Raw genomic sequence first — 16,361 nt, forward strand, 5'->3', positions numbered from 1 at the left:
ATGACCTTGTATCCCCCATAGCATTTAGAACAGTGCTCAGCACATAGTAAGTGCTTAACAAATACCATCATTATTATTATTACTGACTGATGGTTTATAGACGGGGTATAGAGAAGCAGCGTGGCCTAGTGGAAAGAGCCCAGGCCTGAGAGTCAGAGCACCTGCATTCTAGTCCCAGCTCTGCCACTTGTCTGCTATGTGACCCTGGGGAAGACATTTAACTTCTCTGTGCCTCAGTTACTTCATAGGTAAAATGGGGATTAACCCCAGAGCCCTATATGGGACAGGGACTGTGTCCAACCTATCTTGTATCCACTCCAGCGCTTAGTACAGAAACTGGCAGATAGTAAACCCTTAACATATGCCGTTTGTTTTAAAAAATAGTAAAGATCTGATAATCATGGGGCTAGGAAGAGGTCATTTAATCCATTACCCTTCATTCAGATAGAAGTGCAGCCTGTGGCTAAATCCCATAGGTTTTTCCACCACAACATTTCCAAGATCCACCCTTTCCTCTCCATTTAAGCAAACCTAGCTATAGAGCTGTCTGCTTTAGTCAATCAATCATATTTATTGAGCGCTTACTGTGTGCGGAGCACTGTACTAAGTGCTTGGGAAGTACAAATTGGCAATATATAGAGACGGTCCCTACCCAACAGTGGGCTCACAGTCTAGCAGTCTTAGAAACCTCCAGAGAAAGACATTTAGGAGCACCCCTCTCCCAGGACTATCTCACAGCCCCCAAATCTGAGAAATCCTTTGTAAAGCAGAACCTAAATCCCTCCTGCTCCTTTGTTTAAATGTGTGTAGTGCTTTCATTTTCTTTCCAAAACCTTCTTCATGTCAATTATCTCTCTTTTACTTATGAGAAAACTGGCACCCAGAGAGATTGTGACTTGCTCAAGGTCACACAGCAGAGCAGCAGCAGAGCCAGGGCTGGATCCTGGATCTCCCAGCTCCCAGTCCTGTGCCCTTTCTACTAGCCCTCACTCCCTTCTTTCCAGGCTGAAAACCATCCTCAGCCATGCCCAACATCCTGACATCTAACTGCCAGTTTTTCACACCTTGATCCCCTTGGGCTCATGATCCCTTTCATTTCATTTACTGCTTCAGTTCATGTCTTGTTTTTCACTCTAAAGGATCACTGAGGCCTCAAGCCCTCCCACTTCTCTCCAGTCCTCCCTTTTCAGGAAGATGGGCAACGGTGAGGTTTCATCCCTCCTCATTCAGGTTTCTCCTGACACCGCTTTAAGAACACACTTCTGGAAAGCAGTATATAGACTGCAAGATCCTCCGCTAGACTGTAATCTCCTTGAGGGCAGGGATCATCTCTTCCTACTGTATTGTGTCCAAATACCCTTGATTGATGGATTGCTAATAGAAAGTTGACTTGTAAGCTGATCTGTAGCATCCATTCCCCGGCAGAAAGCTCACTGTGGGCAGGGAATGTATCTACCAACTCTGTTGTATTCTCCCGACTGCTTGATATGGTGCTCAGCACAAGGTAAGCATTCAATAAATAACATTGATTGATTGATATCAAGAGGCTCTTAGGACACCTCAGAACCACTCAAATGGGCTTTGAGTCACAAGAGCTCTGTATTTTCCCAGTGTCTGGACTACATAAACTCTGGCACAAACTCCAGCTCAGATCTTGAGGAGCATTATGAGTTCCCCTTTGTTCCACTGTGTTCTCCCGTTGCCAGACATTAGAGGGACTGTTGTTTGACTTTAAAGGCTTGATTCTTTAACATTTGGCTCCCACTTGTAGAGTTGGCAGCCACTGCTGCTCAGTGCCCTTTGGCAGGCAATGCCAGCCGCTCAACTTTCCAGGCATCAAGCATTCCTATCTAAAATGTGGCATGGAGCCCTGTGAACGGAGCCATGTCTCCTGTTGTGCCTGTCATTCTACCCTGCTCCCTCTGTAGAAACCTGAACTATAAAAGCAGTGTGACGTGGTCTTTAGGGGAAAATGTTGAATGTATTCCTCCCCCTACACTTGCTCCTACTCTTTCACTCCCTTTATTCTGTGGAATTGTTTCCTCCTTCATCCGCTAGGGAATTGCTCTGGGGCCAGAAACCACTGGCAGTCTAAGGCATCACCCGAGCCCTGTTTAAATAACCAAAAGCAAATTTGTTCCCATTATGGCACAGTGAATGGGAGAGAAGTATCCTCTCCTGGGAGGCTAAAATGGTCTTAAGCACTTAGTACAGTGCTTTGCTGTAAGTGCTCAATAAATACAATTGAATGAATGAATGTTCTTGAGCATGCAGGGCCAGAAGTGGATCTTCTCCCCCCAGGAAAGGTGGCAAGGCCACCCCGCAGCCCACCATTCAATCAGTGAGAAGCAGTTTGGCCTAGTGGAAAGAGTACAGGCCTGGGAGTTGAGGTCTTGGGTTCTAATCCTGGCATCACCACTTGGGTAAATCATTTAACTTCTCTGTGCCCCAGTTACCTCATCTATAAAATAGGGATTAAGAATTTGAGCCCTGTGAGGGATGGGAGCTGTGTCTGACTTGATTATCTTCAATCTACCCCAGAACTTAGTACAGTGTCTGGCACATAGTAAGCACTTAACAAATACCACAATAATTATTACAATGCCTGGCATATAGTAAGCACTTAACAAGTACCATAAATATGGTAAGAACAGCAGAGAAGGTCTAGCTTTAAAAAACAGCCTGCTTCCATTTTCTCCGTTGGTCCAACGTTGCTCATATCAAAAAATAAAAGATCCTGGGTACCAGTACATGCAACTACCCTATCTGCTGAAGCTCCAAAAGGGTTTCTTTAGATCTTCAACTTTATAGGGAGCAATATCCTGTGGTCAGCAGAGGTGAGTTTTCTCTCTCCAGCATCTGAGACAGTGAAGTCCAAAACCTAAGCACTTGCCTCTGAAAATCCTAGGTGCCCAGTATCAATATCCTGTGAAGCTAAACCTCCGTAAAATGTTGTGGCCCATCCCTGTTCTGGGTTGATTTGGACCTGATGAAGTCAAGTCATCTCGAACCTTGAACCAGAGATTCTCTTGCACAGGAAACTGCTACAGGAAGACATGGAAGGCTTTTAGGATACATCCAGTCTAAAACCATTTCAGATGATTTGGGCTTCCAGACCCTATGGAAATTGTTAAAGATTTATTTTGGTTGCTGGACTGACGGGTCTGCAGGAAGAAGGGTTTATTCCTGCCACAAAGCAGCCTGCAAAAACTGAACAAAAGATCTTTTGAAGGGGAAAAATAATTGGAAATGTTTAAATCAAAATGGCTCAGGATGTATTAATCATTAAAGAGCTATTGTTCCAATGTGTGCTGAGTAAGAAAGATTTAGAAGCCAGGCAAAACAGCTCCCTGGATCAAGAATGAATGAACCCACGAGGGTTTTTTCTTACCAAAATGAAGTTCTGGAAAAGTTGATTTCCACATTCTCTATATACCCAGGAAAGGAGAGGAGGGTGGATTATTCGATAATGTTTGTTACAAGACTGGAACAAGGAGAAAGAGGTGTCAGAATAGCTGTTTGGTGACATGAGGAGGTTGGCCCTTTAGCCTCTTTCCTCTATCTTCACTTGGCTGTCCTGTTGTTGACTAATGGCTTTTATTGAGCATCTGCTGGCAACTGTCAAGATTTAATGACACTCCTCTCCCCCCCACTTCTAATTCAGTTGCTGTCCTACAGAACACCAAAAGCCTGACTTCAGACCTAGTAAAGTCTAGCTTCAAACACCGTGCTATAGTGACAAACAAATGACAGAACCCAGCAGACAAACCATCCTGGTGTGTGGCAACCACAAGAAGAGGGTTTTTAAGTTTTTGTTATTTTTTATGCTATTAAGCAGTCACTATGCCAGGCACTGTACTAAGCACTGGGGTAGATAGAAGCTAATCAGGTTGGACACAGTCAATGTCCCACATGGAGCTCAAAGCCTTAATCTCCATTTTATAGATGAGGTAACTGAGGCCCAGAGAAGTTCAGTGACTTCCCCAAAGTCAAACAGCTGACGAGTGGTGGATCTGAGATTAGAACTCAGGGCCTGCAGACTCTCAGGCCTATGTTCTAGCCACTAAGCCACACTGCTTGTCTAAGAGAGGAGAGCCAAGATGGACTGAGGGCTGAAGAGAAGCAGAGTGGCTTAATGGATAGAGCATGGGCTTGGAAATCAGATGGACTTGGGTTCCAATTCCAGCTGTGCCACTTGTCTGCTGCGTGATCATGGGCAAATCACTTCACTTCTCAGGACCTCAGTTACCTCATCTGTAAAATGGGGATTAAGACTGAGCCCCATGTGGGACATGGGCTGTATACAACCTGATTAGCTTCTATCTGCCCCAGCACTTAGAACTGTGACTGGCACACTGGAAGCACTTAACAAATACCATTTTAAAGAAAAAGTGGAAAAGATACACACTGGGCTTGCACGCTGCAGTTTGCTCTCCTGGTCTATGTACGGTGTAATCTATTTTACATATAGAGTTTGGGAACGTGAAGTTGAAATTGAAATCTTTCTCAAACTGCGTTTCCTGAGATAATGGGGTCTCTAATACTTCAGGACCAAGAACCTGCACAGAAGAATGGCATAGTGGATAGATCATGGGCCTGGAAGTAAGAAGGTCGTGAGTTCTAATACCGGCTCTACCACTTGTCTGCTGTGTGACCTGGGTCAAGTACTTAACTTCTCTGTGCCTGTTACCTCATCCGTAAAATGGGGGTTGAGACTGTGAGCCCCATGTGGGACAGGAACTGTGTCCAACCCGATTTACTTGTATTCACCCCAGTGCTTAGTACAGTGCCTGGCACATAGTAAGTGCTTAACGTGCTGTAATTATTATTATTTAGAACAGATTATAAAGCCAGCAGCCCTCACCATGCCACTCATATGTCCTTGTCACTGCCAGACAAGTTTTCATTGGGGCACGTGGTATACTAAGTTGTATTTGTACATGTTTTAATTCAGCATTGATACACATTTCAAAAGCAAACTTATAAACAATTATGTAGTACTTTTCTGTGTAAAAAGACTGCATTTCGTTAAACCTGGTACATACCAGTGCTGGCCAGCTCAGGTCTAGAGCAGTGTGGCTCAGTGGAAAGAGCACGGGCTTTAGAGTCAGAGGTCATGGGTTCAAATCCCAGCTCCGCCACTTATCAGCTGTGTGACTTTGGGCAATCTACTTAACTTCTCTGGGCCTCAGTTACCTCATCTGTAAAGTGGGGATGAAGACTGTGAGGCCCCCCATGGGACAACCTCATCACCTTGTAACCTCCCCAGTGCTTAGAACAGTGCTTTTCACGTAGTAAGTGCTTAATAAAGGCTATCATTATTACTATTATTATAGAGTATTAAATCAGTCAAATATTAGTTCTCTTTCAGCGCTTGAGAACTTTGCTCCTCTTTTCCTTGTCATTACACAGGCTTGACTTAAAGCAAGCCTTGGCTGAGTTAGAAACTTTAGATGCTTTCCTTTAAATCTCTTTCTGAGGGGTCTATAACTTAGCAAGGTTCATTTGCGGCGGAACTAAAATTTGGCAGGAAAGGAACCAATTTCCCCAGTCCAGTCTGGCTGCCGTAAATCTACTGCCAGTGGCAAGGAGATACCTCTCCCTAGTTGGAAAATGGAGCTTTGGCAACCCGAATGATCATTGGGCCACGTTTGGATCACTGCGGCTTACTCAGCTGGGGGAAGTGTCCCTCGTTCCATGACCAGAAGCTTCGGCTATGCCCATAGCCAGTCACGTGAGAACAATTCAACAAAACCTTGTAACTCTGGAGAGCGTGGAGAGGAAGTCCCGGGGCTGCATAAGCTTTATTTTTATTTCTGCCTCTGGAAGCCATGATAGTTTGAAGAAGCAAAATCCCGGGAGCTGGTTCTGAGCTTTGGTGAGAACCGACCTTTGGCTGCTAAGACAGTCAGGGTGTTTTAACACAGACCCCCTAGCACATTCCTTGATGGTGTCTGCTTTCCTTTCAGGTGGGCCTACCATGACTTCTTCAACAGGTACAGAGTGCTCATCAAGAAGAGGGATCTCTCTAAGACTGATAAAAAGGAGATCTGCAAAAAGGTCTTGGAAGGCCTCATAAAGGTAAGCAAAGGGGAACATGCGTTCATTCAATTCAGTTTCATCTATTGAGCACTTACTGTGTGCAGAGCACTGTACTAAGCACTTGGGAGAGTACACTCCAACAATAAACAGACACATTACGTTCCCACAATGAGCTTATAGTCTAGAGAACAGGCAGCTAGGGACACTAGCTGATCAGGGAAACCCTCTGGAACATGTTATGCATAAGCGCTTAGTACAATGCTCTGCACACAGTAAGCGCTCAATAAATACGATTAATGATATGCATGAGTGATGGGGATTTGCAGATATTCCTCGGTTTGAAGGTGATGTTCTTGGTGCTATTGGTATGCGTGTGTTGTGGGTTTGGGGGCGTCTGGAAAAAACCCATACAATTGTCATTATTCCTGTTAATGTTTGTTGAGCCCTTTCTTTGTAGCAACCTACGGGGTACTTGGGAATATACACAAACCATGCAAATGGAAAATAGCCCTTGCAATAGTCATGGCCTACAAGGAGCTTACACTCTAGAGGAGGGGCAAAGACCAATACAGATAAAAAGAATAATTAAACATCAAACCTAGCTCTTTTTCCCTTTCCCTCTGCCAGTCCAGAACATCAAAGTATACTCAGTGTCCTTTGTATTTCCTGAGACTCCATTCTAGCTTCACACTCCTGATCCTTTGTTGGCCCCCTCAGAGGAGCAGAGCTCAAGCTTTGTGACTAGCACCCAAGGCCATCAGTCATCCCCATTTGTAGAGGATTCTAGCTACTCTTCCTGCTTCTCAACCATCTGTAGGTATTTATTGAGCACCTTTTTGTGCAGAGCAGTGTACTAAGCACCTGGGAGAGTGCAATAGAGTAATTGATCCTTGCCCGTAAGGAGCGTATAATATAGTGGGAGAGACAGAGACTAAAATAGCCTCTTTTCTAGGGATGAGCAGGGTTGAGGACTGTTCACTATATGCACAAAGGACTACTTTTTGGGTTTTCAAAACAGCATGGCCTAGCATGGGCCTGAGAGTCAGAAGGTCCTGGGTTCTAATCTCGGCTCTGCCTTTTGTCTGCAATGTGACCTTGGGCAAGTCATTCACTTCTCTGGGCCTCAGTTACCTCATCTGTAAAATGGGGTTTAGGAATGTGAGCCCCATACAGGACAGGGACTGTGTCCAGCCTGATTTGCTTGTGTTCACCCCAGCATTTAGTACAGTGCCTTTCATGTAGTAAGCACTTAGCAAATACCACAATCATTATTATTATTGTTATAACAGAGCCCGTCACTCTGTGACTTTGGGCAGCCTTTGAGAAGAAGAGTTAAAGCCTTTCCACAGAATGACCCCTTCCCAGCTTCAAGCCCTGATTGTCTCTTGTTTTCCCCCCTCCTTTCCCTTTCCTTCCTCTCTGTAGCCCCTCAGGTTTAGAATAATAGCAATCATTATAATAATAATTGTAATATTTGTTAAACGCTTACTATGTGTCAAGAACTGTGCTAAGCATTGGGATAGATATAGATAAGCTGGCACAGAAGTTTCAGATGTGATTGCAGCACTCCCACTTCAGAGGATTTTCACCATCAGACCATCCCTGAAGAAACACTGTGTTTAAAGGAGACAAGACAAGAAACCTACAGATAGCAAAAGGAGAAAGGACATTTTGCACAATTGAGACTAATGGTTTATGCTAGAAGAATTAACAGAATTCAGATTTTCCCCTTTCTTATGTTCATTTTTTGGGGACCACCCATCTGTGCTAAAAAGACTGAAAGTTCAGTCATAGGTCAGGGTCCAGGTTAAGGAGCAGAGGAGCTGGCAAGTCTGATCATCATAGTGAACACACTCCAGCAGGCTCCCCATTCCTCCTCAAGCCAAGCATTAAGTGCATATGAATAAAGAATGATTGAGAGAAATGGCAATGAACATGAAGAATTGGCTGGGTGGCAAATGCTTAATGGCCATCTATGTTTCAGAGCCCAGGAGCCATTGGGAGACTTCTAAGGTAGTAATTTGCTCTGATCTGTTATTCTAAAAAGCCCAGCCTCCTGTGCCTGAGCTGCGGACCACTATTGGAGGAAATTCAGATGTGAGCTGTGACTGTGAGCCCCACGTGGGACAGGGAATGTGTCCATACCGATTTGCTTGTATCCACCCCAGTGCTTAGTACAGTGCCTGGCACATAGTAAGCACATAACAAGTGCCATTACTATTATTAACAAATACCACTATTATCATTATTATTATTATTATTATTATTATTATTATTACACTCTACTGAATTGTACCCTTCCAAGTGCTTAGTAATGCTCTGCACACTGTAAGTGCATAGTAAATATCATTGAGTTATTATTTGTTCATTATCATTAATAATAATGAGGACTATAGCCCTTTGGGTTTGGCTAAAAGAGGTCCTTGGAGACTTTAGGAAATGCAGGCTCGATGTAGTGAAGGGATCAAAAGCCTGATTGCAGTGGGTCAGGGAGAGGAAGTGAAGGCACTGAGCATCAATTTTCCATTCCAGGAGTTTGGATAAGAATGGCAACAGGGAGATGAGGAGAAAGCCAGAAGGGACCTCAAGATGGTCAGCACAGCTCATAGGCCTGAACCTGAGCAAAAGAAATTGAAGGGCAGCAGGGCATTCTGATTCCAGGGCATCTGCAGTCTTTCTAGATAGTGTCTCCATCTGTAAAATGGCATTGATCAACTGACTCCCTCACCAGGAGTTTATGGAAAAATTGTCTATGTGGAAGAGATGATTTTTTTAAATTAATGTGTAGGCACATGTGTGCATCTGAGTGAATGTATACATACAAGGGCATGTCTGAGTGAATATGAAAGTCATTATTATTATGATACTTGTTAACCACTTATTATGTACCAAGCACTGTTTTAAGCACTGGGGTAGATACAAGGTAATCAGGTTGTCCCAGATGGGACTCACAGTCTAAATCCCCATTTTACAGATGAGGTACCTGAGGCCCAGAGAAGGTGAGTGACTTGCCCAAGATCACATAGCAGACAAGTGGCAGAGCTGGAGTTAAAACCCACATCCTCCGACTCCCAAGTCCATGCTCTTGACACTAGACCATGCCGCTTTATGTGTTTGTGAGTCAGTATTTGGGTTCGGGCTTTCTCAAAACCCTGAACTCAGCTGATAGTCAAGCGCTTAGTACAGCGCTGTGCACACAGTAAGCACTCAATAGATACGATTGAATGAATGAATCCTTGGGAGGCAGGAGGGACAGGGAAATATATGTGTAAGGAGAAAAAGGGTAGGTGGTGAAACTAAGACTTCCAAGAGGAAGAGAGGGGTAATCCACTGGGCCACAGTTCCCGTGAAAACAAACCAGCCTTCTTCTCTGCTTCCCATAGGACCCTGACAAGTTTCAGTTCGGTCGCACCAAGATTTTTTTCCGGGCGGGCCAGGTGGCCTACTTGGAGAAGCTGCGGGCGGACAAGTTCCGGGCAGCCACCATCATGATCCAGAAGACTGTGAGGGGCTGGCTGCAGAAGGTGAAATATCGCCGTTTACGAAGGGCCACCATGACCCTGCAGAAGTACACACGAGGACACTTGGCTCGCAGGTGAGCAGTCGAGAAGGACGCCCTTCTTTCCCCTTCGAGGAAAGCTGCCCTGCTCTCTGATTCAGTTAAATGTCTCATGGGACAAGGAGACTGAAGATGAGGGGATCCAGGGAGACAGTTAGCCGCTGCCTGCTGGTTCTCCAAAGCAGTCAATCAGTCAGTCATATTTGAGCACTTACTGTGTGCAAAGTACTGTACTAAGCGCTTGGGAGAGTACAATATAACAACAAACAGACATTTCCTACCCTAAATGAGCTTACAGTCTAAAGGGGGAGACAGACATTAGTATAAATAAATTACAAATATGGACATAGTGCTGTGGGGCTGGGAGGGAGAATGAATAAAGGGAGCAAGTCAGGGCAACAAAAAAGGCAGTGGGAGAAGAAGAAAGGAGGACTTAGTTGGGGAAGGCTTCTTGAAGGAGATGCACCTTAAGGCTTTGAGGAGTCTGTCAGAAAAGAAGAGGGAGGGCATTCCAGGCCAGAGGCAGGACATGGGCATGAAGTCTGACGGGGAGATAGATGAGATCGAGGTATAGTGAGAAGGTTAGCATTAGAAGATCGAAGTGTGTCGGCTGGGTGGGAGTAGGAAAGTAGCAAGGTGATTGAGTGCCTTGAGTCCACTAGCCAGCCAGGTTTGGAGGTCTTAGTAAGTGTCATTCCTGCATAGTTCTTCAGCACACAGTGGGTCCTACATGGAGATCTCAGCATCATGGCCAGCTAAACTCCCCACTATCTCCAGGGAGGAATCAGCCAACCCTGGCAGGAGTGTATATTTGCTGTTTTTTTGTTGGTTTTGTTTTTGTGTGTCTAATGATATTTGTTAAGCGTTTACTTTGTACCAGGCATCTAATGATATTTGTTAAGCATTTACTTTGTACCAGGCACTATACTAAGTGCTGGGATAGATGCAAGTTAATTGGGGTGGACACAGTCCCTTTCCCACATAGGGCTCACAGAGAAGCAGCGTGGCTCAGTTGAAAGAGCATGGGCTTTGGAGTCAGAGGTCATGGGTTCAAATCGCGACTCCACCAATTGTCAGCAGTGTGACTTTGGACAAATCAACTTCTCTGGGCCTCAGTTAACTCATCTGTAAAATGGGGATTAAGACTGTGAGCCCCCCGTGGGACAACCTGATCACCTTGTAAGCTCCCCAGTGCTTAGAACAGTGCTTTGCATATAGTAAGCACTTAATAAAATGCCATTATTATTATTATTATTATTACTATTAATCCCCATTCTACTAATGAAGTAGCTGAGGAACAGAGAAGTGAAGTGACTTGTGCAAGGTCACACAGCAGACAAGTGGTGGAGCCAGGATTAAAACCCAAGTCTGTCTGAGTCCCGGGCCTGTGCTCTGCCCACTAGGCCATGTTTCTTCTGTTTCTAAAAACTCCACAGAAGAATCCACAACTTTCTTTGTTACCCCCTTTTCAGTTCAGTTTAAAAACCCAAACCCTTGGGCAATTCTTCCTTCTATTTGATCCATACCTCAGAATACAAATTAAGTCTTTACCCTCTTCAGCTAATAGTGGGATTCATAAATTCTTTGGAAATAATAAAAGCATAGTATAAACTGAAAGAATTTAGTATAAACTGAAAGAATGCTTTTATTATTTCCAAAGTATTTTCACATCAAGTATCTCATTTCATCCTGACACCATCCCTGTGAGGTAGGATGAGGCAGGTATTATCCTCATTTACAGGTGAGGAAATTCAATCAATCATATTAAGTTCTTGGGAAAGTAGAATAGAGTTGGCAGGTACGTTCTCTGCCCAGAAGTTTACAGTCTAGAGGGGTGAGCTTACAGTCTAGAGGAATTAGAGCCTAGAAATGTTAGGGGACTTGCCTCCAGAAGAAAAGGAAAATAGTAAGTGACCAGACTTTGGGTCAAGATTCTTCCTTATCCTTGGAGATCATTTTCTAGTTCTCCATCAATACTTTCTTTTCAATGCTGAGGAGAGACACAGTATTGGAGGCTGGCTATCTGAATCTACAGGGCCGTCTCTGAGCTAGCGGGATTATTTTCCCAGGTTCCCATCCTATTCTCAGGGTTGAAGTGGGGGTATTTTATGACAGGAAGTTTCACCTTTTTCCCCTTCTTCCTTCCACACTCAACAGTCCCTCTGCCTTCAAGATGCCCCCATACCCCTGTCCCCTTCCCTAGCTTTCTGCATGCTGATTCTTGATCTGATGTCTTCCATCAGGTTTGTATCCATCATGGTGACTACCGCAGTATTCTTACATTCACAACCCTTCACATTGAATTTACCAGAATGGACATGAAAAAAGATACCTCAGATTGTCTATCTCTGACATCTTCCTAATTTAATTATATTAAACAGAACTCAAGAGCAGTGGAGTTTAGATAATTTTTTTTAAATCCTTCCTCTTGGTGTCATTGGCCATGCACTGGCTTGAATTTCATTTTTATGTCAAAAACAATGGAAGAGCAAAACACATGCCTAGGTGAATCAATCAGTGGTATTTACTGAGCACTGTACTGAGTATTTGGGAGAGTAAAGCAGAGTTGATAGACACAATCTCTGCCCCCTATGACCTTAGATACGAGTGGAGCAGCTTCTACTCCCTCGTCTCTCCACCCTGCCTCCCTCACATCTCTTAGCTAGTATTACAAACTCATTTCCAGGATATTGGTTAATAAGAATATCCTTAGAGAGATAGCAATAATAGACCAAAAATATATATTAGATATTAATTCATAAGTAGTGAGAGCCTGATTAATTCTGCATGATTAACTTAAATGCTGGAAGCATTAGTCATTCTCTTGAACTCTAAGTTCAATGCAAACATCTTCTATGTAAGATTTCTTTTCAGTTTTTTTTTTTCAATTACACCTTGAGTTCTATATCTGAGCATGCATGATGTGCTGATTTATTTTTTTTTGTTCATTAACTCAAGCGATTGGGAGACTATCCCCAGAACAATGCTGCTATCACCAACTCTCCAGTTCACTTGGCAAATTGGGAGAGTGTGAGGGTTTTTTTTTAGCTGTAGGTTGCTATCTGCCAGGGCTAGAAGACACTTTTAAACATCATCCTCCTGCCTTCAGGAAGGATCGGTCCCCATTAATTCATCTCTGACCATGGCAAATCTGGTTCTGTTTCAACTCATCACCAAAGGGGTAGAGCATGTCAGCATACCCCAGTAAACTTCAAGTTGGGGTGATGGGGAAGTAGGGGAACATTGCCCAGACTTGGTGGACATTGAATGCCCTCAGCATACAGTTCTGGAGTGTGGGATTGAGCTTTGTAATGCATGGGAAGTTTCTGATGAACTAGGATTGTGTCTTAGCTCTTTTTGGACTGTCTTGAGTGCTTAATATTGTGCTTTGAACACTGCAGGTGCTCAGCAAAGATTGTTCGTTGCCTGACTGAGAGTATGAGTCTAGCTTAGACTGTAAGCTCATGCTTTTGAAAAAGTTTTATGCTGTTTCTTAAGCGCTATGTTCCAGGCACTGTTCTAAGCACTGGGGCAGATACAAGTTAATCAGGTTGGGCACAGTCCCTGTCCCATATGGGGTTCACAGTCTTAGTCCCTATTTTGCAAATGAGGTAACTGAGGCACAGAGATGTTAAGTGACTTCCCCCTCTAGACCATAAACTTGTTACGGGCAGGGAATGTGTCAGCTAATTCTGTTGTACTCTCTCAAGCGCTCAGCGCAGTTTTCTGAACATAGTAAACACTCAATAAATGTTTGTTGATTGATTCATTTGCCCAAGGTCTACCAGCAAAGATGTGATGGAGCTGGGATTAGAACCCAGTTCCTTCCGACTCCCAAGGCCATGCTCTATTATTAGGCCATGATGCCTCATTTTGGGCAGGGAGCATGTCTGCCAGTAGTGTTGCAGTGTACTCTCCCAAGTGTTTAGTTCAGCGCTCTGCACGCAGTAAGCGCTTAATAGCATTCATTGATTGATTGAAAAAGCATGAATTAAATTTTGACCTTATTCTAAAAAGAACAGACAGGGACTGTAAGGGCCCCTTTTGGCAGAATTTCACAGTCTTGGAGCTACGGAGTTGTTAGACTGCAAAGACTGGGATTCAAGACACCTCCTCCGTCCCCAGCTATATCATCTTCTCCAAGTCATTCAACTTCTCTCGGCTTCTTTCCCCACATGGTAAAATGGGGAGAGCATCGACTGCCTACTTTCCCGATAAGGATGTAGGGAGGGAGAGTGAGAGTCCATGAGAAATATTTTGCCCTCCTTGAAAGATAGGATTGAAGGAGTTATGCAAAATCGTGGTGATTTTATTGTTCAGTTGTGTTTTGACAGTATCTTGCCTTTTGTCTGAGCAGCCTTGTCTCTAATTTGCTGAGCCGTATCATTCGTTCATTCATTCAGTCATATTTATTGAACATTTACTGTGTGCAGAGCACTGTATTGGAGTGGGAAAAAGTAGAAGTAAAGACAAAGCAGGCTGTTGTTGGCACAGTTGTGTGCAGAGAGGAGTGACTGTCCAGTATTCTAGAGATATGGAGGGACGGGGGTGAAAGGGAACATATCTGAAGAGGGTGGGCTTCCAGTCTCTTCAGCTGCCCCCCCTTTACAACCCACCAACCCCATTCTGACCTCTTCTCCTGCTCCACCAGAGGAAATCTGCTCACTGTAGTCCCCCAATCCTGCTTGCTTCCAAGCCATGACATGTCCCATTAGGAGCAGCGTGTCTTAGTGGAAAGAGCAAGGGTTTGGGAGTCAGAGGTTGTAACTTCTAATCCCAGCTCTGCTACTTGTCAGCTGTGTGACCTTGGGCAAGTCACTTCACTTCTCTGTGCCTGTTACTTCATCTGTAAAATGGGAATTGACTGTGAACCCTGCATGGGACAACCTGATTACCTTGTATCTACCCCAGTGCCTAGAACAGTGCTTGGCATATAGTAAGCGCTTAAGAAATACCAACATAGTTATTATTCCCTGTTCCTTTTTTTTTCCAGTGGTATTTAAGTTCTTAGTCTGTGCCAGGGGTAGATATGAGTTGATCAGGTTGGACATAGTCCATTTCCCAAATGGGTCTCACAGTCTTAATCCCCATTTTACAGATGAGGTAACTGAGGCACAGAGAAGTGAAGTGATTTGCCCAAGCTCACACAACAGACATCTTAATCCCCATTTTACAGATGAGGTAACTGAGGCACAGAGAAGTGAAGTGATTTGCCCAAGCTCACACAGCAGACATCTTAATCCCCATTTTACAGATGAGGTAACAGAGGCACCGAGAAGTGAAGTGATTTGCCCAAGGTCCCACCGCAGACAAGTGGTGGAGCCAGGGTTAAAACCCAGGTCCTTGTGATTTACAGGGCTGGGCTCTATTAGGCCATGCTGCTTCCTGGAATGGCTTCCTTTCCTCCTTCATAACAAGTCACATCCTCCGTCTCTCTTAATATCCCCAACCCCCACCTCACTTCCTTCCCTGTTTCAAATCTCTGTGAGAAAATTTACACCCTCCCTGAAGTCTTGATGTAGTATAACTGCTTACCTCATCCTTCTGGACCTGGTCCCACCATTACCCCAGCACACATATGTTTCTTGGAACATCTTATGTATGTGTAAATATCTTTGTACATTGTGTATAGTTGCTGGTTTATGCCTCTGGCAGTTGCACTTTATCCCTAACAGACTATCCGGATATTTCTGTCTGTCTTGGCTCCCTGATTAACTTCTTTAAGGTCAGGGAACCTTGTCTTTTTTCTGTCTTTGTAACAGCAGAACCTCAGTCCCCTGCCTAGTGGAAGGACTCAAATAATGACTCCAGCTGTTGTGGATGAGAGTTGAGTAGGGAGGAAGGAGAAACTTGCCCAGATTGCTAAATTTAGTTTTAATTTAATAGTTGAACTTCTAATGCAACCCATTTGACACAGGCTTGAGAACAAGTTGTCCACGGTCAGTCCAGATGCCAGTCAGATGAGCCAGCTGGGAAATGAAGCTGTGAATTTTTTTTTTTAATTCTCTGGGCAGTGTCAGTCCTCTGATCTTGGTTTCACCCCCCTACACCATTCTTCCTCTTTCTGTCCTTCCCATCTCCATGCTGCATCAGGGCCCAGGTGGTGGTTAATCCAACAGCTGATTGCATCTCAGGCCTCAGCTCTGGAGAGTTCCCAAATTAGCACACATTCTGAGGGCATCAGCTCAAGTGTCTGCTCCTTGTTTTGATGTACTCTGTTCACCCCGACCAAAGCCTATACTCAGAGGCTGGGCCTTTGAGGTCCGTGGAATCACTCGATTAAATCACTTGATATTCATCCACTCTAAGAGTTGGAAGATGAAACAGCTGAAATAAAATGACGTCCGGGGGGAGTGAAAAGCAATTATAAAAACTGATGGGCAGTAGACTTTGTTGTACTCTCTTGATTTTTTTTTCCCTCTCCCTCCCTCTCTTTTTGTCTTGGAAGAAGGTATATGTATAATGACTATTAGACAGTAATATTTTCTCAGAATTCAGGCATCTTCGATGAAAAATTAATCGATGACTTCATTCATTTTCCTACTTCACAAGTTTAAGAGCTTGGAGCTCCGAAGGGAGGATTAGAAGTGTTGCCTAGTGGATAGAGCAAAGGCTTGAGAGTCAGAGGACCTGGGTTCAAATCCTGACTCCACCTCTTGTCTGCTGTGTGACTTTGGGGAAATCATTTAACTAATGCGCCTCAGTTACCTCATCTGTAAAATGGGGATGAAAGCCGTGAGCCCCATGTGGAACATGGACT

General features: G+C 44.2%; 1 protein-coding gene across 1 annotated transcript in view; it reads left to right on the forward strand.

Moving 5' to 3' along the window:
* Positions 1-16,361, forward strand: part of MYO5B (myosin VB) — a 382,924-nt gene that overhangs the window by 282,473 nt on the left and 84,090 nt on the right. Inside the window, exons 18-19 of the mRNA XM_038743484.1 lie at positions 5,970-6,081; positions 9,426-9,637. Coding sequence (XP_038599412.1) covers positions 5,970-6,081; positions 9,426-9,637 — 324 coding nt within the window. The remainder of the gene's footprint in view (positions 1-5,969; positions 6,082-9,425; positions 9,638-16,361) is intronic.

This window comes from Tachyglossus aculeatus, chromosome 3 (genome assembly GCF_015852505.1).
Source record: "Tachyglossus aculeatus isolate mTacAcu1 chromosome 3, mTacAcu1.pri, whole genome shotgun sequence".
NCBI classification, from domain to species: domain Eukaryota; kingdom Metazoa; phylum Chordata; class Mammalia; order Monotremata; family Tachyglossidae; genus Tachyglossus; species Tachyglossus aculeatus.